Here is a 23,365-nt window from a genome sequence, read left to right on the forward strand (position 1 = left end):
CAAATTATTTTAAAACTGATAACTAAGTGAAATAATTTTCAGGTTGTTTTTCTCTCTTCAGTGTTAATTCAGTTTATGAGAAAATGTTTCAAATTTTACATCTTCTCATGTTTCATGTTTCATTTATTTTATATCTCATAAAGTATAAAATAAAAGTCTAATTGCACTGACTGCTCTTTCCAGAGAAAGTAAAATAACAGTGATGATATGGGATTATTTTCTACTTGACTGACTTCTACTTTCTCTGTTATTTCCTTTTTATTTTTACTTTGGTTTTAATTTTACCTTTTTCTAATTATTTAATTTGAACACTGATTACTGATTTTATAATGCTTTTTCCCCTAAATAAAGAGATTTAAAGTTAAAATTTTCCCTGTAAATATTGTTATGTTTGCATCCCATAAAATCTGACATATTATTTTATTCTCATTCAGCTCAAAATATTTTCTAATTTCCCTGTAAAATCTTCTTTGACCTATGGATTATTTACAAATGTATTGCTGGATTACCAAAAAAAATTGGAGCTTTCTTACATAGCTTGTTATTTATTTCTAATTTAGTATTGTTGAGGTCAAAGAACATATTCTTTATGATTTCTATCATTACCCATTTGTTGAGACTTGTTAGGTAGTCGAGTATATGGTCTCTCTTGGTGAATATACCATATGCATTCTGCAGTAGTTGACTGTGGTGTTTCCACAAATGTCAATTAGGTCACGATATTTGATAATGACTTTCAAATCTTATACACTTGTTCTAACGTTTTTGTCCACTTGTTACATCAATTATTTAAAGAGAGATAATAAAATCCTCAATTATGATTATTGATTGGGTTGTCTGTTAGTTCTGTCAATTTTTTTTTTCTGTCAATTTTTAATCAATTTCTTTTGAGACTTTTTAGGTGCTTCAATTTTACAAGATTAAGATTATTCTGTATTTGTGATAAATTGACTCATTTATCATTATGAAATGTCCCTCTTTATCTCAGGTAATACTCTACCTTGAAGTCTATTTTGTCAGATATTAACATAGCACATCGATTTTTTATGCTTAGCGTTTACATGGCACATAATTCTCTACTCTTTTACTTTCAATCTGTAGATCATTATATTCAAAGTGTGTTTTTAAACAAATAATATATAATTGGTTCTTTCTGTCTTATGTAAACTAATAATCTATGCTTTTAGGTGGCATTTTTGGACAATGTGCATTTAATGGAATTAATAATACAGATGGATTTAGGTCTACCATCTTGGTATTTGTTTTCTCTTTATTATTTGTTTCTTAGTTCCTCTTTTCCTGCCTTCTTTGGGATGAATCAAGCTATTTTATTATTCCATTAATCTTCTCTTTTGACTCTTTACCTATAGCTATTTGTGTGTAAATGTATATTTTTTTGTGATTGCTCTAGGGATTATTATATGTATGCCTAATTTATTACAATCCACATTCAAATAAAATCACCATATCCTGAATAGTTTAAAGACCTTACAGCACTATTATTCCACTTACTACCTGTCCTTTGTGATAATATATATTATATCTCTATAGGAGGCGTCAGCCAAGCCTTGAGTGAGGTTGCGCAACTTCTTTTTTCACCTACTTACGCTTTCTTTCCTTCCTTTCCACAGATGTTGATAGCCAGGCTACTGCTCATCAAACGTCCTGCATATTAAGTTCCATCTCAGAATCTGCTTCCTAGAGAATCCCACCTGCCACAACCAAGGAAAATGACCAATTCTCCCTATCTTTGAAAAATTCTTTTCGATATGGTTTCCACTCAAACTTCAGTTCATCTTTTAAAAAGTTTTGCAGGAAGAGGTGGTTTGCCCCTATTTCTGGCCTTTGTCACCTCCCCTTTTCAGTCTAGCTAAGCCCACAGTCCTACTTACTCACTTCTGTTCTGGGTCATAAGTAGTTTTATCAATATGCTCCCAACTGCCAAGGCTAACACCTAACATCCCATCATTTATTCATGCAATCACAAAACATTTCAAACATCACAACAACCAGGATCTGTGCTCAATGCTTGACATACAACCATGACTATACATGGTCTCTGCCCACAAGATCCTTACAGTTTATGTGATGGAGAGACAGACAAACAAGAACAGTGAAGTGTATAGGAACTATGACAGAAGTGTCTATTGACGAGGAAGAGATTAATTATACATACTAAGGATGGCTTGGGAGAGAAGTTCAGGAAAGTCTAGGCCTTATAAAAGAAGTAATCCTTGAGCTAAATCTTAGAAGATGAGTGTTTCTTTGAAAGTCAAAGCGGAGAAAGCACTTACCAAGAAGGAAAAACATGAATTCTTTACCTGAAAGGTTACAGATATGTAAAAACCTTGGTGTTTTCCAGCACTGAAAGCAATCTATTATGACTAAAATTTCTAAATCCTAGAATGTGTGTGTGTGTGTGTGTGTGTGTGTGTGTGTGTGTGTGGTATAGAGGAGTGTGGAAGATGAGATAAATGGGGGAATTCATGCTAAGATAAGACTTATCTCTATCTCCCTATGTCCAACCAGTCACCAGGTCCTTTTGAGTCTATTTTACACTTCATTATGTTTGTAGCATAGCATTTTGTCTTCTACAATAGTTGCATAAACATGCCCACTGCGGAGTATGTACCTTAAGGGTGAAGATAGTGATTAATTCATCATTGAAACCCTCTGCAATACAATATTTTGTTTATTTTTAGGCAGTGTTTATTGAGTAGAATTAAAGGTGAAGGTTGTTATGGTGTGGAAATAAGGCAAATGTCCATACATACCTTTAGCATTAACTGGAAACTAGATATAGAGCAGAGGTCAGCACACTACAGCCCATGAGCCAAATCTGACCCACTGCCTGTTTTTCGTATGGTCTGTGAGCTAAGAATGGTTTTTGCATTTTCAAATGGTTGAAAAAATTCAAAGAAAAATAGTGTGAATAATGTGAAAATCATATGAAACTGAAATTTTGGTGTTCATAAGTGTAATTTTATTAGAGCACAGCCATGCTCATTCATTTATGTATTGTCTATGGCTGCTTTTATTCTACAACAGCAGTGTTAAGTAGCTGTGACAGAGACCATATAGCCCACAAACCCTAAAATATTTGTTATTTGGATCTTTACAGAAAATATTTCCCAACCCTTGGTACAGAGGAAAAAACACTGGTTTTGGAATAAGTTGGACTTGAATTTGAATCCTATCTATACCTCTACTAGCTATGTAATGCTTAGCATCTCTGAGTTTTCAGATAATCATTTTTAGAATCAGAAAAGTCATATCTCTGATTAAAAATTCATGTAAGAATTGATAATAAGATATCTGGAACATATTAAATCTCAATAAATGTGTTTCTCTCTATCCTCTCCTCTTTAGTGCCTGGTTTTAGGGATTCTCTTTTTTGAAATCCAATCAGTTAAATATACACTGCATTTTCTGTTGAAGATTCATATTCAGTATTTGGCTAGTTGAACTCAAACAAAGAAAAGGAGGAAATTATAGTTAACAGGCTTTAGGTTTTATGTAGCCAGGGTTTCTAGACAGTGGTCTAGAAATTTATAACTAATGTGGAGGACCCTGGTATTTAAAATACGATGACCATGTGGTGGTTTCAGTTAGGACTGTTAACCAGTCCAGCTTGAGCGAGACCATTCTTAATTGGAGACATTTTAGAACAGCCATGAAAATAAACATGAACATATGATTTTGCATATGCTGATGGGCTCCTTGTGAAACCAAACAACAAGTACTTTGTTGAACGTCTGCTTCTCAGATTGCTTCATTTGTTGTCTATATTGCTCAGACCCAAAGCACTTTCTGGGAAGGATCATGCCTTCTGTTTCTTTCTCTATTTCTTAACGGTACCTGGAGTTTACACTATGCACTTAATAAATCCTGTGAACTAGATCCACAGATATATCATCTTTGAAGAATTTAGAAGAAATCCAACAAAAGACAGGAAACCTTTTCTTCCATTCCACATATGTTTTAATTTGTTTTCTTGCTCATGTCATATTTCCCTGTTTATCCCCAGTGCTTATTTCTGGGTTTGGCATATTGCAGGTGCATAATGAATGTTGACTGAATGAGGCAACATCGTGTAGAGAAATAAACATGGGATTAGAGCAACAGGCATGTGTTTGAACTTCAGGTTTACCCTTTTATTCTTGGGTGATGTAGAAAAAGCACCTTGAGTCTTTGATTCCTCTTTTCCCAATCTGTAAAATATGAAAACACCTACTTTGCCAAACTCACAGGACTATTACGGGGTTCAAATAAAAAAGTGTTGAGAATGCACACTGTAAACTATAAAGGGCTTTAAAATGTGCTTATTATTGTAAATAATAAAAAGAATCTACATTTTATTCTATGTAAGAGAAAGTTCTCATATTTTGGTCTATTTATCCCAGATTTAAAAAAATAATAATAATAAGGAAAGATAAGAGAGACAGGTTACCTTAGTAAATATGGACTAAAATGATAGAAATTTTGTTGGGCAAGTAGCCAGTAAAGGAAAGATTTTGGAAAGATATTTTCAAGGCTAATGTTTTCCAGTACAGTTGTTTCTCACTGTAACAAATTTGTCTCTGATCCATTGCATACAAATCATATTTGTATATCAAATCAAGATTAAAGTAATATAAAAGGCATAATAAAGAGTCAGAAATCCTTCAGGCCTCAGAAAACTTTGAAAAAAACTTAATCAGCTTATTTTTTAATATCACTTCCTAACTTATTTAGTATCATGTGGATTTGTGAAAACTAAATTTTCTTAAGTTTTTATATGTTAACATTCAATGATATTCATGATTTTTTTCTTACACAAGTACTATTACTCCTATATCTCTTGTAAGAAGAACAGAGTGCAAACCTAAAATATATATGGTAGCTAAATGACATACATTTAAAAAATTCCAGGTGGAGATTTTTGCTTCCAGGTATAAAGAAGTAACTTATAGTAGAACATCTACTCCTGAAAAGAACAATTATAAGAAATGAATAAAGTAAAAAAAAAAAAAAAGTTTGAAAGCATTTGAGAGCAACTAAGGCAGTCAGGACCGAAGAGATTCAAAAAGAAAGAAACCATTGAAGATAACCTAACATTCTGTGTCACTATTGCCACTGAGGTGTTTTCAAATTCTAAACATGAAGAATATAAGAAGCTAAGCAGAAACGGGTAGATTAAAGACCAAAAAGCTAAGCAGAACTTTTAGCAGACACATATTGCTGAGGAAATAGAAATTGTGCTTCAGAGACAATCAAGGTAGAAGACCCAATTAGTTGAGACCCCTGAAGGACTAGGCCTTAGGAGAAAAGGAACTATGAAACATTTCAGGCCTCATTAATACAGAAGCACAAGCTTGAGTCAACTTAAGTACTGACGAAGTTAAGGTGCTCTTTCCCAAATTTTATTATACATTTTTTAAAGTAAATCATCTTAAAAGGAAGATATCATTAGCCAGAGCCTACACAATTTTTCAGTGTCTGATATTCAGTTAAGACACTATTCAGTATGACAGGAGATATGCCTAAATGAATGAGAATTAAGAAATAAAAGTCAACATGAACAGACCTCAGGTCACCAAGATATTAGTATTATCAGACACAGATGTTAAAATGATTGTGATTAATATATTTTTAAAATAGACTACAGGATGGAGAATTTTAAAGAAAATGAGAACCTATAGGAATAAATATGTATTCTAGAATTAAAAATAAAATGACTGATACTAATAATATAATAAACAGTTTAACAGCCAATTATATGGTGTAAAATTTGGGATTAGTGAAACAGAAGATATGTCAGCATAAGATAATCAGACTGCAGCATGGAGAAAAAAAAAAGAATGAAAAATAGAACAAAGAGAAAAGGAACAAAATATAAACAGCAAAAAGCTCTGATGTATGTAATTTGGTGTCCAAAAAAGGAAGGGCAAGTAAAGACATTAAGCTACAGATTCAAGAAGACTGACAAACAGTTAGCCAGATATATGCAAAGAAAAACAGGCTTAGGAATATCATACTAAAACTGTTGAAGACAAAAGACAAAGAGATTATGTTAAAAGCACCAGAGAATAAAAGACATTGCCTTCAAAGTAATGTACATCAGATGGTACAGCTAACTCTCCAAAGAAAGTATATAGGTAAAAAGACAATGAAATAACATCTTCGAATTCTTGAAAACAACAACTGGCCACCTAGAATTCTATACCAAGCAAAGACACTCTTTGAAAATAAATGTCGAATAAAGATATTTTCAGCTACACAAAAACTGGAAGAACTCACTGCCAGCAGATTCATGTTAAAAAATAATAATAAATGGATTTCTTCAAGCTAAATAAAAATGAGGAAAGCACAGAAATGTAGAAAGGACCAAAGAGCACTGGAAAGGTAAATATTAGGTAATTTTAAATCATTTTAACTTAAAAAAGCCAGGAAACAGAAAATAGAGACAAAGCATTCTAAGTTACTCATTGATTATGAAACTGTGAGAGAGCTAATTCATAGCAGACTCTAACCAGTTAAGGACCCACATTGAAATCTCAAGGGTAAAAAAGATAGAGAATAAAATAAAAGTATAACTAGTAAACTGATAGAATGGGATATAAAATAATAAAACTACTTATTTAATCTAAAAAGGGCAAGAAAGAGAAAAAAACAGAGAGCATGTGGAACAAGTGAATAACAAATGGTTTGTTGGTAGATTTAAAACTAAGCATCATTAATTACATTAAATGTAATTAGACTAAATACTGCTGTAATTGGAAAATAGAGAATTTTAGATTTATTTATATAGAGATTTGTTAGATTTAGATTTATTTATATTATTTATATATGTAAAGATATGTTGACTTCAAACAAAGCATATTAAATATAATTGCACAGAATGATTAAAAGTAATAGGATGGAAGAGGAAACAATATGCAAATTAACAAAAAGGTATAGCTATACTAATATCAGACAAAGTTTACAGTACAGCAAAAAATATTCTTAGAGATAGGTGGACTCAAGATGGCAGTGTGGAAAGACGATGAGTTAACGTCTCCCCAGAACTATGGCACCTGCCAGCTGCTGGTGAGGGACCCTGACGCCCAAGGAGATGGGAGGAACACCCGTGAACCAGTAGGACATGGAGGGACTGAGGGCAGAGGAGAAGTGGAGGCCAGACAGGACCAGTGCCCCTGAGTTCTGGGACATCAAGAGAGGCAGGTAGGAGGGGCCCTCTGGGAGAAATGGGAGAGGAGTGGAGGGCGACTGCCCCTCCCACTTGGGTTTGGGGAGCCTGCTGAGCTCCCAGACTGGTACCCACCCCCTCCAGGCTGCGTGGGTCCTGGGGGCATATGAGGGAGGCTGGGGAGATCAGGAGAGGCAGGCGGGAGGGGCCCTCCATGACCAGAGAAGCAGGAGAGGAGAGGAGGGCATTTGCCCCACCCACCTGAGTCAACGAAGCCTGCTGAGCTCCCAGGTGAGGTCCTCCACCCTCTGAGACCAGAGGTGGGGGACACGCCTGGGTCCCTTCCCCCTACAGCTCCCAGGGCCTTTTCCAGGCCTGTGGGTCCTAAGCATAGGCCTTTCCCACTGCCCAAACCTCGCCCTTGCTTAAGTCCCACCACCCACAGCAAAGGCCTTTCCCCCTTTTGCTTTTGCTTTTTTTTTTTCTGTCCTCCTCTTTTCTACTATCGTGGTACAATTGTACATTCCAGCTGTTGATTCATTTATATTTTTATATTCTTTCCAACATATCTGTTAGTTTCCTAGTCTAATTTTATTTTTTACTTTGTTATTGTTCTCTCTTTTTTTTTTTTTTCTGCCACCCTATGTGGCTTGCTTGGTTCATGAGCCGGGGGTCAGGCCAAAGCTCTGTGGTGAGATCTCTGAGTCTGAACCACTGCACTGACAGAGAACCTCAGACCCCAGGGAATATTCATCAGAGTGAGGTCTCATAGAGGTCCTCATCTCAGCACCTGGACCCAGCTCTACCCAACAGCCTACAAACTCCAGCGTTGGAAACCTCAGGCCAAACAACCAGTAAAACAGGAACAAAATCTCACCCATTAAAAAAAAAAAATGAGATGGCAAAATATATATCACAGCTGAAGGAGCAAGGTAAAAGCCTACAAGACCAAATAAATGAAGAGGAAATAGGCAATCTAACTGAAAAAGAATTCAGAGTAATGATAGTAAAGATGATCCAGAATCTCAGAAATAGAATGGAGGCATGGACTGAGAAAATACAAGAAATGTTTAACAAAGATCTAGAAGAACTAAAGAACAAACAGAGATGAACAACACAATAAATGAAATGAAAAAAAAAACACTAGAAGGAATCAATAACAGAATAACTGAGGCAGAAGAACGAATAAGTGAGCTGGAAGACAAAATGGTGGAAATAACTGCTGAGGAGTAGAATAAAGAAAAAAGAATGAAAAGAACTGACGACAATCTCAGAGATCTCTGGGACAACACTAAATGCACCAACATTCGAATTATAGGGGTCCCAGAAGAAGAAGAGAAAAAGAAAGGGTCTGAGAAAACATTTGAAGAGATTATAGTCAAAAACTTCCCTAACATGGGAAAGGAAATAGTTACCCAAGTGCAGGAAGCACAGAGAGTGCCATACGGGATAAACCCTAGGAAAAACACACCAAGACCCATATTAATCAAACTAACAAAAATTAAATTCAAAGAAAAAATATTAAAAGCAGCAAGGGAAAAAGAAAAAATAACATACAAAGGAATCCCCATAAGGTAATCAGCTGATTTTTCAGTGGAAACTCTGCAGGCCAGAAGGGAGTGGCAGGAAATACTTAAAAAGGTGAAAGAGAAAAACCTACAACCAAGTACTCTACCCAGCAAGGATCTCATTCAGATTTGACAGAGAAATCAAAACTTTACAAACATGCAAAAGCTAAGAGAATTCAGCACCACCAAACCAGCTCTACAACAAATGCTAAAGAAAATTCTCTAGGCAGGAAACACATGAAGAGAAAAAGACCCACAAAAACAAACCCAAAACAATTAAGAAAATGGTAATAGGAACATACATATCAATGATAACCTTGAATGCAAACAGATTAAGTGTCCCAACCAAAAGACACAGACTGGCCGAATGGATACGAAAACAAGACCCATATATATGCTGTCTACAAGAGATCCACTTCAGAACTAGAGACACATACAGATTGAAAGTGAAGGGATGGAAAAGATATACCATGCAAATGGAAATCAAAAGAAAGCTGGAGTAGCAGTTCTCATATCAGACAAAATAGACTTTAAAATAAAGACTGTTATAAGAGATAAGGAGGGGCAATACATAATGATCAAGATCAATCAAGAAGAAGATATAACAATTATAAATGTTTATGCACCCAACATAGGGGTACCTCAATACATAAGGCAAATGCTAACAGCCATAAAAGGGGAAATAGACAGTAACACAATAATAGTGGAGAACTTTAACACCCCACTTACACCAATGGACAGATCATCCAGACAGAAAACAAATAAGGAAACACAAGCTTTAAATGACACAATAAACCAGATAGACTTAATTGATATTTATAGGACATTCCACCTGAAAGTGGCAGAATACACTTTCTTCTCAAATGCACATGGAACATTCTCCAGGATAGATCACATCTTGGGTCACAAATCAAGCCTTGGAAAATTTAAGAAAACTGAAATCATATCAAGCATCTTTTCCAACCACATGCTATGAGATTAGAAATCAATTACATGGGGAAAAAAAGGAAAAAACCCCACAAATATATGGAGGCTAAACAGTGTGCTACTAAATAACCAAGAGATCACTGAAGAAATCAAAGAAGAAATTTAAAAAATAGATAGAAACAAATGACAACAAAAACACGATGACCCAATAGCTATGGGATGCAGCAAAAGCAGTTCTAAGAGGGAAGTTTATAGCAATTCAATCTCATCTCAAGAAACAAGAAAAATCTCAGATAAACAATCTCACCCTACACTTAAGACAACTAGAAAAAGAAGAACAAAGAAAACCCAAAGTCAATAGAAGGAAAGAACTCATAAAGATCAGAGCAGGTATAAATGAAATAGAAATGAAGAAAACAATAGCAAAGATCAATAAAACTAACAACTGATTCTGGAGAAGATAAAATTGATAAACTCTTAGCCAGACTCATCAAGAAAAAAAGGAAGAGGATGCGTATCAATAAAATTAGAAATGAAAAAGGAGAAATCACAACTGACACCACAGAAATACAGAGGACTATAAGAGACTACTACCAACAACTATATGCCAATAAAATGGACAACCATGAAGAAACAGACAAATTCTTGGAAAGGTACAATTTTCCAAGACTGAACTAGGAAGAATTAGAAAATATAAACAGACCTATCACAAGACATGAAATTAAAACTGTAATTTAAAATCTTCCAACAAACAGAAGTCCAGGACCAGAGGGCTCTACAGGCAAATTCTATCAAACATTAAGAGAAGAGTTAACATCCACCATTCTCAAACTCTTCCAAAAAATTGCAGAGGGAGAAACACTCCCAAATTCATTCTACAAAGCCGCCATCACCCTGATACCAAAAGCAGAAAAAGATATCACAAAAAAAGAAAATTATAGACCAATAACAATGATGAACATAGATGCAAAAATCCTCAACAAAATACTAGCAATCAGAATCCAACAACATATTAAAAGGATCATATACCATGATCAAGTGAGATTTATCCCAGGGATGCAATGATTTTTCAATATACACAAATCAATCAGTGTGATACACCACATTATCAAATTAAGGAATAAAAACCATACAATCATCTCAATAGATGCAGAAAAAGCTTTTGACAAAATTCAACACCAATTTATGATAAAAACTCTCAAGAAAATGGGCATAGAGTGAATCTACCTCAACATAATAAAGGCCATATATGACAAACCCACAGCAAGCATCATACGCAATGGTGAAAAACTGAAAGCATTTCCACTAAGATCAGGAACAGGACAAGGATATCCGTTCTTGCCACTCTTATTCAACATAATTTTGGAAGTACTAGCCATGACAATCAGAGAAGAAAAAGAAATAAGAGGAGTACAAATTGGAAAAGAAGAAGTAAAACTGTCACTGTTTGCAGATGGCATGATACTATACCTAGAAAATCCTAAATATGCCACCAGAAAACTACTAGAACTAATCAGTGAATTTGGTGAGGTTACAGGATACAAAATGAATGCGCAGAAATCTCTGGCATTCCTATACACCAACAATGAAAAATTAGAAACAGAAATTTAGGAAACAATCCCATTTACCATCACAACAAAATGAATAAAATACCTAGTAATAAACCTGCCTAAGGAGGTGAAAGACTTACTCAAAAAACTATAAAACAACAGATGAAAGAAATCGATGATGACATAAACTGATGGAGAAATATACCACGTTCTTGGATTGGAAGAATCAATATTGTGAAAATGACTATACTACCCAAAGCAATCTACAGATTCAATGCAATCTCTATCAAACTACCAATTGGCATTCTTCACAGAATTAGAACAAAAAAATTTTACAATTTGTATAGAAACACAAAAGACCCCAAATAGCCAAAGCGAACTTGAGAAAGAAAAACGGAGTTGGAGGAATCAGTCTCCCTGATCTCAAACTATACAGTATATCAAGACAGTACGGTACTGGCACAAAAACAGAAATATAGATCAGTGGTACAGGATAGAATGCTCAGAGATAAACCCACGTACATATGGTCACCTAATTTACAACAAAGGAGGCAAGAATATACAATGGAGAAAAGACAGTCTCTTCAATAAGTGGTGCTGGGAAAACTGGACAGCTACATGTAAAAGAATGAAATTAGAACACGACCTAACACCATACACAAAAATAAACTCCAAATGGATTAAAGACCTAAATGTAAGACCAGACACTATAAAACACTTAGAAGAAAACACAGGAAAAACACTCTTTGACATAATCTACAGCAAGATATTTTTTGACACACCTCCTAGAGTAATGGAAATAAAAACAAAAATAAACAAATGGGACTTAATTAAACTTAAAAGCTTTTGCACAGCAAAGGAAACCATAAACAAGACAAAAAGACAATGCTCAGAATGGGAGAAAATATTTGCACATGAAACAACAGACAAAGGATTACTCTCCAAAATGTATAAACAGCTCATGGAGCTCAATATCAAAAAAACAAACAATCCAATTAAAAAATGGTTGGAAGACCTAAATAGACATTTCACCAAGGAAGACATACAGATGGCCAAGAGGCACATGAAAAGCTGCTCAACATCACTAATTATTAGAGAAATGTAAATCAAAACTATAGTGAGGTATCACCACAGGCCAGTCAGAATGGCCATTATCAAAAAATCTAGAAACAATAAATGCTAGAAAGCATGTGGTGAAAAGGGAACCTTCCTGCAGTGTTGGTGGGAATGTAAATTGATACAACCACTATGGAAAACAGTATGGAGGTTCCTTAAAAAACTAAAAATAGAACTACCATATGACCCAGCAATCCCACTACTGGGCACATACCCTGAGAAAACCATAATTCAAAAAGAGACATGTACCACAATGTTCACTGCAGCAGTATTTACAATAACCAGGACATGGAACCAACCTAAATGTCCATCGACAGATAAATGGATAAAGAAGGTGTGGCACATATATACAATGGAATATTTCTCAGTCACTAAAAGAAACGAAATTGAGTTATTTGTAGTGAGGTGGATGGACCTGGAGTCTGTCATACAGAGTGAAGTAAGTTAGAAAGAGAAAAACAAATACTGTATGCTAACGCACATATATGGAATCTAAATTTTAAAAAATGGTACTGATGAAGCTATTTTCAGGGCAGTAAGAAAGATGTAGACATAGAGAATGGACTTGATGACCTGGGGTCAGGGGGAAGCTGGGGCGAAGTGAGAGTAGCATTGACCTATATACACTACCTAATGTAAAATAGCTAGTGGAAAGAAGCAGCATAGCTCAGGGAGATAAGGTCGGTGCTATGCAATGACCTAGAGGGGAGGGAGAGGAGGATTCGGAGGGAGGCTCAAGAGGGAGGGGATATGGGGTATGCATACCCCATAGAGGGGAGGGAGAGGAGGATTCGGAGGGAGGCTCAAGAGGGAGGGGATATGGGGTATGCATACGGCTGATTCGCTTTGTTGTGCAACAGAAACTAACACAGTATTGTGAAGCAGTTACACTCCAATAAAGATCTATTAAAAAAATATTCTTAGAGATAAAGAGACGTTTCTTAGTGTTAGAAGAGATAATCCACCAGGAAGATATAAAAATTCTAAAATTATCTACTGACAGTAGTTTCACTTTACACAGTTTCCATATACAAAAATATCAGTTATCACAATTTAGTTATATAATACCAGAGTCCCAACGATATGATTCAAATTTCAGTTACCAAAAAATAATTGTAACTGTAGAAAGTACAAACTCCATTAATAGTCTTTCCATCCACAAATCACCATGTAAATAACAACTGAGCATCATGATCAGTGACCAATTACATCACTTCTTTCAAACTGTCATTGATTGTTTACTGTGTATCTGTTATTCAGTTCACACAGAGGCAGAAAAGTGTGCATGTGTGTTGCCTCATCTCCCAGTGACATTTTACCCACGTGACATTTCACAAACATGGATAATCAAAAGAGGGGATCAGCCAGCAAGGATGAAAGTACAGCAAAGAAACAAAAAATTATAATGCTTGAGGTGAAATTTGAATTAAAGGTAAATAGAGTTATAGACGAAAGAGCTGAGTGTGGGAATGCTGATGCTGCTGCCATTTGAGAGGCTGGATTTGCAGCCAGAGGAACTTAGTGAAAGTGAAATGATCAGCAAAAATGAGAAAAGTGGTTGTGACAAAAAGGATGAAGATGTCCCAGAGGAAATGATGCCAAGAAAAAATTCACATTAAAAGAACTCTCAGAGACGCTTCATAACATTAAAAGTGCAAAGTACTATAAAATGTTGGAAGCTGCTCAAACTTAGAAAGGAATATGACAATTCACAAAGGCATAGAAAAACTGCTTGCTTTGTAATGTAAGTCATATGAAGCAAAAAAAAAAAAAAAAAAGGCAAGCACTGTTCAAACTATACTTGGTAGTTTTCTTTTTTTTAAACAAAGAAATGAAACACTTTAATTCTCTGTTTGTAATGTTTTTTTAAATTATAATGAACTAAAATTTACTATTTTTTCACTTCCTTTCACATATATTTCTGAAAATAAGAGAGTTTTTAATATCGTGTCAAAAAGGTCATGTAACTATTATAATTTTTCCCATCATTACTGAGTTTGCTTTGTATAGTTTTAGGATACATGGTCATTTTGTGGTCCCACACTACAAAGTGAGAATTGCCTGCATATTTAATAATATAGTTTCAAAATATATAAATCAAAAACTGACAAAAATAAGAGAAACAGACAAATTCAAGACTATGGTAAGAAAGTCTGACCCATGTCTCACAGTAACTGATGGAAATAGTATACAAAATATCAGGGAAAATATGTATATATCATAGATTATATATATGATATAGGAAATTTTAATGACATGATGGATGAACTTGATCTATGTTAAATATATAGAATGCTATATCCAATAATTTCAGATTACATATTTCTTTCAAAGTACATGTAATATTTATCAATATTAACCAGATGCTATTCCGTAATTCAAGGGTCAACAAATTAAAAAGGTTTGAAACCATACCAAATATAATCTTTGACCACAGAAGACTCTAGCTATAAGTCAAAAATAAAAAGGTAACCAGAAAATCCATAAATGTTTGGAAGTTCATCAGCATACTTATAAATAACTCAGGGATCAAAAAATTAAATAAAAATTAGGAAATATGTTTGAACTGGATAACAGAAATAAGATGCGAAACTTGTGGTATGTCGCTAAAGTCACACTTAGAAGGAAACTTGTGGCCTTAATGCACATATTTTAAAAAGAAAGAAGCTAAAAATTAATTATTTAAGCATCACCTCAAGTTAGTAGAAAAAGTAGAGCAAGTTAAATGTAAACATAAGAGGAAGGAAATAATGTTATTTTCATTATTTCCTTCCTTTTATGTTCATATATGTATATTTATATATATAAGAATACATATATACACACATATATATTCTTTGGTTCTATAAAAACATTAATAAAAGATTAATAAAACTGATAAATCTTTAGGAAGATTGAGCAAAAATATAAAAGAGAGAAGCCAAAAATTAACAATAGCATTAATTAAAAATGTCCTGGGGAGCTTGGAAATATTACAAATAAAGTAAGAGAACATTACAAAAAACTTAATGCCAATAAATTCGAAATTTTAGAAAAAATGGACTAATTACTTGGTGGAAAACTCAACTTACCAAAGTTGACCTAAGAAGAAATAAAAAACCCAAATTTTTCAATATTTGGTTTAAAATTTTAACACATATTTAAATATTTTCCTTAAAGAAAACACAGACTCAGATAGCTTTACTGATGAATTCCTCAAAAATTAACATCAACCTTTCACAAAATGTTCCAGAAAACTGGTGAAAAAAGGAAACTTACTCTGGGAGTCAAACCTGGCCTTCATCATAAAACCTGACAAGATAGTAAAATTAAAAAAAAAAAAAAAAAAGTAGGAACCAATCTCTAATGAATATAAATGAAAAAAACACTTAAAATATTCACAAATAGGATCCAAAACTATTGGCAAAGGATTATACATAGACTCCAAGTTGTTATTTTTTTCCCCAGGTATCTAATGTTGATTTAACATTTAAACATTTATCAATGTATACCAAGACAGTGACAGAACAAAGGGGAAAATAATATGGTCACCTCAGTGGAGGCAGAAAAAGCATTTGATAAATAAAATTCAATTCCCTTTTTCTCAGAAAACTATAAAACATTAAGAGAAATTAAAGACTTAAGTAACTCAAAGAAAATGTTAGAAGACAGTATTTTAAAGAGAAAACTCTCCCCAAATTGACTCAGAGGTTCAATAAAATCCCAGTCAAAATTGCATCAGGTTTTTTTTTCCTATGTGTGAAAACTGAAGCTGATTCCAAAATTTATATGAAAATTCAGAGGACCAAGAATAGCCAATACAATCAGGAAAAAAAGGAACAAGTTTAAGACTTACATTATTTGATTTTAAGACTCATAAAAAATGTACAGTAATTAAGAGTGTAACACTGATGCAAGGATATACAGATCAGTCTGTATACAGATATACAAAAAAGATGTAGAATCTCCACAATAAACAGACCTCCACATACATATTGCCAGTTTATCTGCGATAAAGGTGACACAGTGCAGCAAAGAGGGGAAAAGAAAATTTTAGTTTGAGTAATGGTAGTTCTAGGTCTAGGGAGAAAAAATCTTGATCCCTACCTCACACAATACACAAAAATTCCAATGGATTGTACACCTACATATAAAATGTAAAACAATAACATTTCTAGAAGATAACATAGGAAAGTATATCTTTGTGGTAGGCAAAGACTATTAAATACAGTACACGACAAGCACTAACCATAAAGAAAAAGGAAGATAATTTGAATTTTAGTAAAATTTAGAACTCTGTTCATCTAAATATACCATTAAGAGTAAAAATAAGTAAGCCACAGAGTGTTGGAAAATATTAAATAACATATAACTGGAACAGGATTTACATTCAGAAAATTGTAAAGAAATCATATAAATTAAGAAGAAAATGACAGACAGTCCAATAGAAAATTGAGCAAAAGATTTTAATATGCCCTTCAGATAAAAAGAAAAAAAAAAAAGAAGAATCTACAAATGACCAATATACATGTAAAAGTCTCCTAATCTCATTAGTCAACATGTGAATACAAATTGAAACCTCAGGGAGGTACATTTACATACCCAACAGAATGGCCAAAATGAAGACTTTTAAATATTTTAAATATCAAGTAATGGTGAAAATGTAAAGCAACTGGAATACTCATAGGCCTCTGGTGGGAGTATAAACTAGTACAACCAAGTGGAAAATCATTCGGGATTATCTACTAAAGCTGGTCAGCTGCCTAACTATGATCTAGCAGTTCCAAATATATCCAATTGTTTATATACATTCACCAAAAGAAATGTACAGAAGTGTTTATAGCAGAACTATTTGTAATACACAGTACAGAAAACCTAGAAATAAACTGTATGTCCATCAATATGGTTAAATAAAGTATGACATATTCATGCACTGGAATTCTACACAGTAATGGAAATGAACTTTTCTGCTAAGTAAAGCAGCACGATGAATCCCACAAATAAAGTTGAGTAAGAAAGAATCAGACACAAATAGTACATTACTGGAAAGTTTTTTACATAAAATGCCAACAGGCAAAACTAATCTATGGTGGCAGAAGTAAAAATAGTAGATGCCTCTGTCATGTAATAAATGAGATGGGGAATGAGAGAGCCTTTTGGGGGGTGATGTTAATTTTCTGTTTCTTGATCTGTGTGGTGGTTAGAGAGGATGTTTACTTTGTAAGAAAATTATTGATCTGTGCATTTCTGTACTTTTCTATGTGTATATTATACTTTGATAAAATGATTGCTTATAAAGAGAAGTCCAACATTCAAAGAGAGATGAAAATAAATTCAAGATGTAAAAACTTTGCGATGATAAAAGGAAATCTCCTGGCAAGCCATTCCAATGCATCATTTATACACACACACATGCACAATCTATCCACAGCCTTCACAAAAATCCATTTGGGCCACTTACTTTGAGCCAAACCTCATCCTCTCTCTCCAGGCTACCTTTTAGCTGCTTACTCCCTTCATCCTGAGGGCTATTTCCACTGGTGACACAGGGAAACCAGCCAGTAAGTGGACGGTGCTCTGGTAAATCTGGACGGTATGATGTGCAAATCTGAAATGCAATTTCAACCAACAATTAAATGTGGAGGGTGAGAGGTAAGTAAAGACAATGAAACTCTCCAGCTTGAAACCAAAGTTTTCCTCTCTTTCTGAATGCCTAATGATCACATTATCGGCAGAAAACTTTTCTCAATGTAGAAGAATGTCTCAGTGCTCTCCGTTAGCCTCAAGATATAACTTTACCAGGGTAGAAGAATACACATGACAACTCACAGCCCACTGACGACCCAAGGATCTTGCTCAACGAATTGTCCTGGCACATTTCAGGCAACTGCTCCTAGGATTAGTTAGGGAAGTCTGTCCAGGATGATGATTAGATCCTTACCAGGCAGGATCCACTGGCCCCAGGAGTGAGGCTACTGAATCAGGGAACCACTAAGCTGGGAAAAGGAACCAGGAAAGAGAAAATCCAGGAAATTTTTCCCACTTCACTGTGGGAAGACAGACAGGCTAGGCTAAAAGCCACTTTAGAGAGCTGTCACTAACTCAGAATCTCCCAGTTTTCTGGGCTTCCTGTCATTGGGCACCAGAACTCTTGAGAAAGATGCCAGAATTAGCTGAAGGAGTGTGGCAGGCATGGCTACTTGCCTATCCATATCCATTCCCCTTTCTTTCTTCTTTTCTTTTTCTTTTTATAAATTTATTTATTTATTTTTGGCTGCATTGGGTCTTCGTTGCTGTGCACTGGCTTTCTCTGGTTGCAGCAAGCCGGGCTACTCTTCGTTGTGGTACGTGGGCTTCTCTTGTTGCGGAGCACGGGCTCTAGGTGCGCAGGCTTCAGTAGTTGTGGCACGCAGGCTCTAGAGCGCAGGCTCAGTAGTTGTGGCACACGGGCTTAGTTGCTCCGCGGCATGTGAGATCTTCCCGGACCAGGGCTCGAACCTGTGTCCCCTGCATTGGCAGGCGGATTCTTAACCACTGCGTCACCAGGGAAGCCCTCCCCTTTCTTTCTTATTAACAAACTCCAATTTTGTTCAAGGTGACAATGTATCAAGTTATAAATGCTCATCTCCTCAGGGTCCCTTACAACTAAGAATGATGAAGTGACCTGAATCTGACCAATGAGATGTTGGTGGAAGCCTATAGTGTCAAAGTTCCCGAAGAGCTCCCATTTTCCAATAAAAAGAGACTCAGCTAGCACGTATGAATATCTCCCTTTGACCTTTCCCCTTCTTCCCACTTGAAATAATGACTTCGTGCCTGGAGGAACAGCAGTCATCTTATGAGCTTGAGGAAGAAAGCTGCAAGCCAAGGATAGAAAGAGGTGAAATCTCAAAGACCCCTGGGTCCTTGATGAGTTCCTTGAACCACAGCACCAACCTTGGCTGGTTCCTCAATCGTCTGGGGGTATCTCCTCAAGGCTAAACTCCAGTAATTCTATCCTGGCCTAATACACCTAGAGAGCTAAATCTTACTTCTGTTGAAATGACTATATTGCTTATTGTTATAATGAATGAAAGAGTTTATTTGGCAATGGAAACATCTAGAATAGTATCCAAAAACTAAAGCCCTTAATCTTCTTTTAGGTACTTAATTATGATTCATAGAAGTCAGTCCTCAGAGTTCTCAGAAGATCTTCTATTTATTTAGGTAGATATTCATGGAAAATTGTATACCTACGGATTTGTTTTTAGTACTCACTCTCAAATTTCTTTAATAATAAAAATTATTTAAATCAAATACTTTGGGGGCTTCCCTCGTGGCGCAGTGGTTGAGAGTCCACCTGCCGATGCAGGGGACATGGGTTCGTGCCCCGGTCTGGGAAGATCCCACATGCCGCGGAGCAGCTAGGCCCGTGAGCCATGGCCGCTGGGCCTGCACGTCTGGAGGCTGTGTTCCGCAACGGGGGAGGCCACAACAGTGAGAGGCCCACGTACCGCAAAAAAAAAAATTAAAAAATTATACTTTGATCTTTAATACATATTTTAAATTTCATTTGATCCTTGTAATAAACCACTGAGTTAAATGCAAAAGGTATTATTATACCCATTTTACATATGAGGAAATTGGGGCCCAGAGAGGTTAAGTGACATGTCAAATCTGACTTAGTAATAATCATAATAATACTGGTAGATCCAATAGTGTTATCCAGGTATTCTGACTCTTTACTGCTTCTTTTTCTTCTTTTAAAATAAATTTTCCCAAACACAAAGCCCAAGTGTAATTTCTGATATGTGTATTCTAAGACTAATTTTGAGATGCTTTTGTGTAACTTGAAGTCAGCTATTGCATAGTCAAAGGTTCCTAGATGAAAACTAGTGAATGTAAGTGGGGTGAGGGTGAGGGATGAGATTTAATTGCTAGTCTAGAAGCTTTTCATTTAACATTATCCTATTCTGAGTGCATTAAGAACTAAATTTGGTGTCAAAGTGAGGAGAAGAAAATGTATGCTCACATTAAGTATCTGGGGGAATCACTTCACAATTTTGTTTAGCCTTGACTCTATTCTTCTGGCTTAACTTACCATGGAAGGAGGTTCTCCAGTTACCAAGGAAACAGGACACTTCTTCTTATCTTGGTGAGAAGAATAAGCTTGGGTAGCCCACTGATCCAGGTATCCTTTGGGAGTATAGAGGCCACAGTCTGTGATGCTGGTTTCCTTCTCAAAAGGTTCACATATCCCATCTCCCTCATATATATAGCACAGGCTTGGCTCCCCTGCCAAGAAAAATTTGTATGACATTTGAAAAAGTGTTTTTATACATGTCATGTAAAAATAATTACCTTTTTTTCTCCAGCCTGCTAAAGAGAAGACTGTAATTACCAACTCGTCTAATGCCCACCCCAAATATATAGACAACACACGCGCACGCACACACACACACACACACACACACACACACACCCCTAAAAAGAAGGATACTTTTTCATGGGGAGAGTGGTAAAATCCATTTATATAATAAAAAGTATACAAAGGGGGTGGGGTTGGGGGAGAAGGAACAGGGAGAAAAAAAACAGCTGTGGGCTGGATATAGAAAGAAATTTTAAGGAACCATTGAGCAAGGTACTTAGGGGAAGATGGCGATACAAGAGAAGTAAGCAAAAGAATAAAGGAAATTTAAATAGATGGTAGGATGTATTATGTACTTGAATCCTCTTCACAGTTTTTGAAATATTAAATAAAACATTTGAGGGATTTGTTTTCAATTAAATTTTTGCTGCTGTGTTTCTTCAACTAACCATGCAACTTGCTCTGAAATGGACAAATGGGCTCCAGGTTTATAAGGATTACACGTGTATTATTTCTTTCAGTCTTAAAACAACCATGTGAGGTATGTATTTTTTGTTTGTTTCATCAACAGACAAACTGAGTCTCCGTGACTGTGACTCACCAAAGTTCCCTTGACGCAGAAGCAATATCACTAGGCTCTGAGCCAGGCTTACACAAGGCAGGTTCAGGGGCTGTCTCTTACTCCACACTGCCTCAAGCCATGGCAGAAGGACTGTCTTCAAGAGCAAACGTGTGAGTAATGAATATGTGAGAAAAACCGTTGGGCTTGTAAAGCAAGCTGTATCCCCTGGACAAGTCCATACTTGCTCATAGGATAACTCCTACTAAGTGAACAGTCTGTACTAACCATAGATATGTAAAATAGCTTTCTTCAAATGTAAAAAGCTGAGATGCAGTTATAAAGCCATTTATTAAGTACTATTGCATTTTCTACCCATATTAGTAACATAATTCTAATTCCTCATTTCTACTTAAAATACTAGGACATGCAAATAAGATCAAGATTTAAAATAAATCAACACATAGGTACACACTCAGTAACATCATCACTAAAATTAACTGTTACTATACCATTCTTTTTATTTTAAATTCTTCACAGAAATACCACAAGACGGTTCCAGTAATTTTTCAGCTGCTCATCAATATGTAGTTACTAATTATTATCCTTAATAATTTCAAGTCTAAGACCCTTCTGTGGTAAATCTACCTCTACTTGCCAGGAATAAGCCACTATTCCTAGGACTTGGTTCTAAGCCTATTTTGGGTTTTAAACTCCTGCATTCCATTAAAGCCATGGTCTTTCTAAGTCACTCCCCTAAAACCACTATATGTGTATTTGGAATGACTTCTCCATGAGGATTCCATATATATATACACACACACACACACACACACACACACACACACACACACACACACATATACATATATATACACATATGTATATATGTATATTTTATATGTATGTTTATATGTATGTGTACTTTATACACACATATACATTTTTGTGTGTGTATAGTTTATATGTATGTACATATTTTATATACACATAAATGTATATGTGAATATATGTTTATTTTTTATTTTTTTTATTTTTATTTTTTGGCGGTACGCGGGCCTCTCACTGCCGCGGCCTCTCCCGCTGCGGAGCACAGGCTCCGGACGCACAGGTCCAGCGGCCATGACTCACGGGCACAGCCGCTCTGCGGCACGTGGGATCCTCCCGGACCGGGGCACGAACCCATGTCCCCTGCATCCGCAGGCGGACTCTCAACCACTGCGCCACCAGGGAAGCCCTATTTTTATAATATATATTTATCACATACTTTTATAACATACATACATATACATGTTTTGTTTTTCTATATAATCCAGTGACTGTTTCTCCTTGCTTCTTCTCTATTTTTTGTTTACTATGAAAACTTTTGCCTCTGTTTCTTCAAATCCATGAAAAAATAGCAGACCACTTTTACAACACATTTCACAATGGTTCCTTCAAAATTAATCTTTTGAGAAATAATGGAATAGAACTACATCCTTAGCATACTATGAGCATATTACTCACTGAAACAAATGTCTAACTGTGGAATAGATCATTCTAACTTTGCCCTGTAAAGTTAAAATAATTTAGCTATAAAGTTAAATGAGACTTGAGCTGCACTGGTGAAGGCAGTGTGTGTGTGTGTGTGTGTGTGTGTGTGTGTGTGTGTGTGTGTGTGAGAGTGAGAGAGAGAGATAAAGAGAGAGAGAGAGAGAGAGAGAGAGAGAGAGATGAGCCCACTATGTGCTACCAGAAAGAAATGATGCAAACAGAGGTGGCATTAACAAATACTTGTGTACAGAAGAGGGGAGGTAATCGGTTCAGTGTATTCTGCACAGCCAGACCACAACTAGAGTATTGAATTCCTTTCTGGGCATTGACCACATGAAGCATGCCAGGTTAGGGTAAATAGGAAAGCGTCTGGAAACCTAATCACATGAGGGGATGTTTGGATTGGAAAGGAGAATAATGGGGAGGCATTTCAAATATCTGAATGGTAGTCAAATAAAACTGGAAAAAAATTTATCCTCTGTAGTTTCATAGCAAGGAAAAAGCACTTGATTAAGAATTAGGAAAGCTGAGTTCCAGTGCTGGCTCTGCAGAGACCTCGTTGTATGCCTGTGGATGAGTCACTAAAATGCTCTGAGTCGCAGTTTCCAAACCAGAAAA

At 35.6% G+C, this 23,365-nt stretch overlaps 1 protein-coding gene across 4 annotated transcripts in view; it reads right to left on the reverse strand.

The window, feature by feature from the left end:
- The window catches only part of PAPPA2 (pappalysin 2), a 565,818-nt gene that overhangs the window by 127,002 nt on the left and 415,451 nt on the right, over window positions 1-23,365 (reverse strand). For all 4 annotated transcript variants that reach the window (XR_009563406.1, XM_060295976.1, XM_030875398.2 and 1 more), the window contains 2 exons: window positions 20,389-20,582; window positions 17,770-17,916 (listed from right to left, as the gene is read on the reverse strand). Coding sequence is in view for 3 of the 4 variants with exons in the window: in XM_060295976.1 (XP_060151959.1) it covers window positions 17,770-17,916; window positions 20,389-20,582 (341 nt within the window). In the remaining variant the exon portion in view is untranslated. The remainder of the gene's footprint in view (window positions 1-17,769; window positions 17,917-20,388; window positions 20,583-23,365) is intronic.

This window comes from Globicephala melas, chromosome 1 (assembly GCF_963455315.2).
Source record: "Globicephala melas chromosome 1, mGloMel1.2, whole genome shotgun sequence".
NCBI classification, from domain to species: Eukaryota; Metazoa; Chordata; class Mammalia; order Artiodactyla; family Delphinidae; genus Globicephala; species Globicephala melas.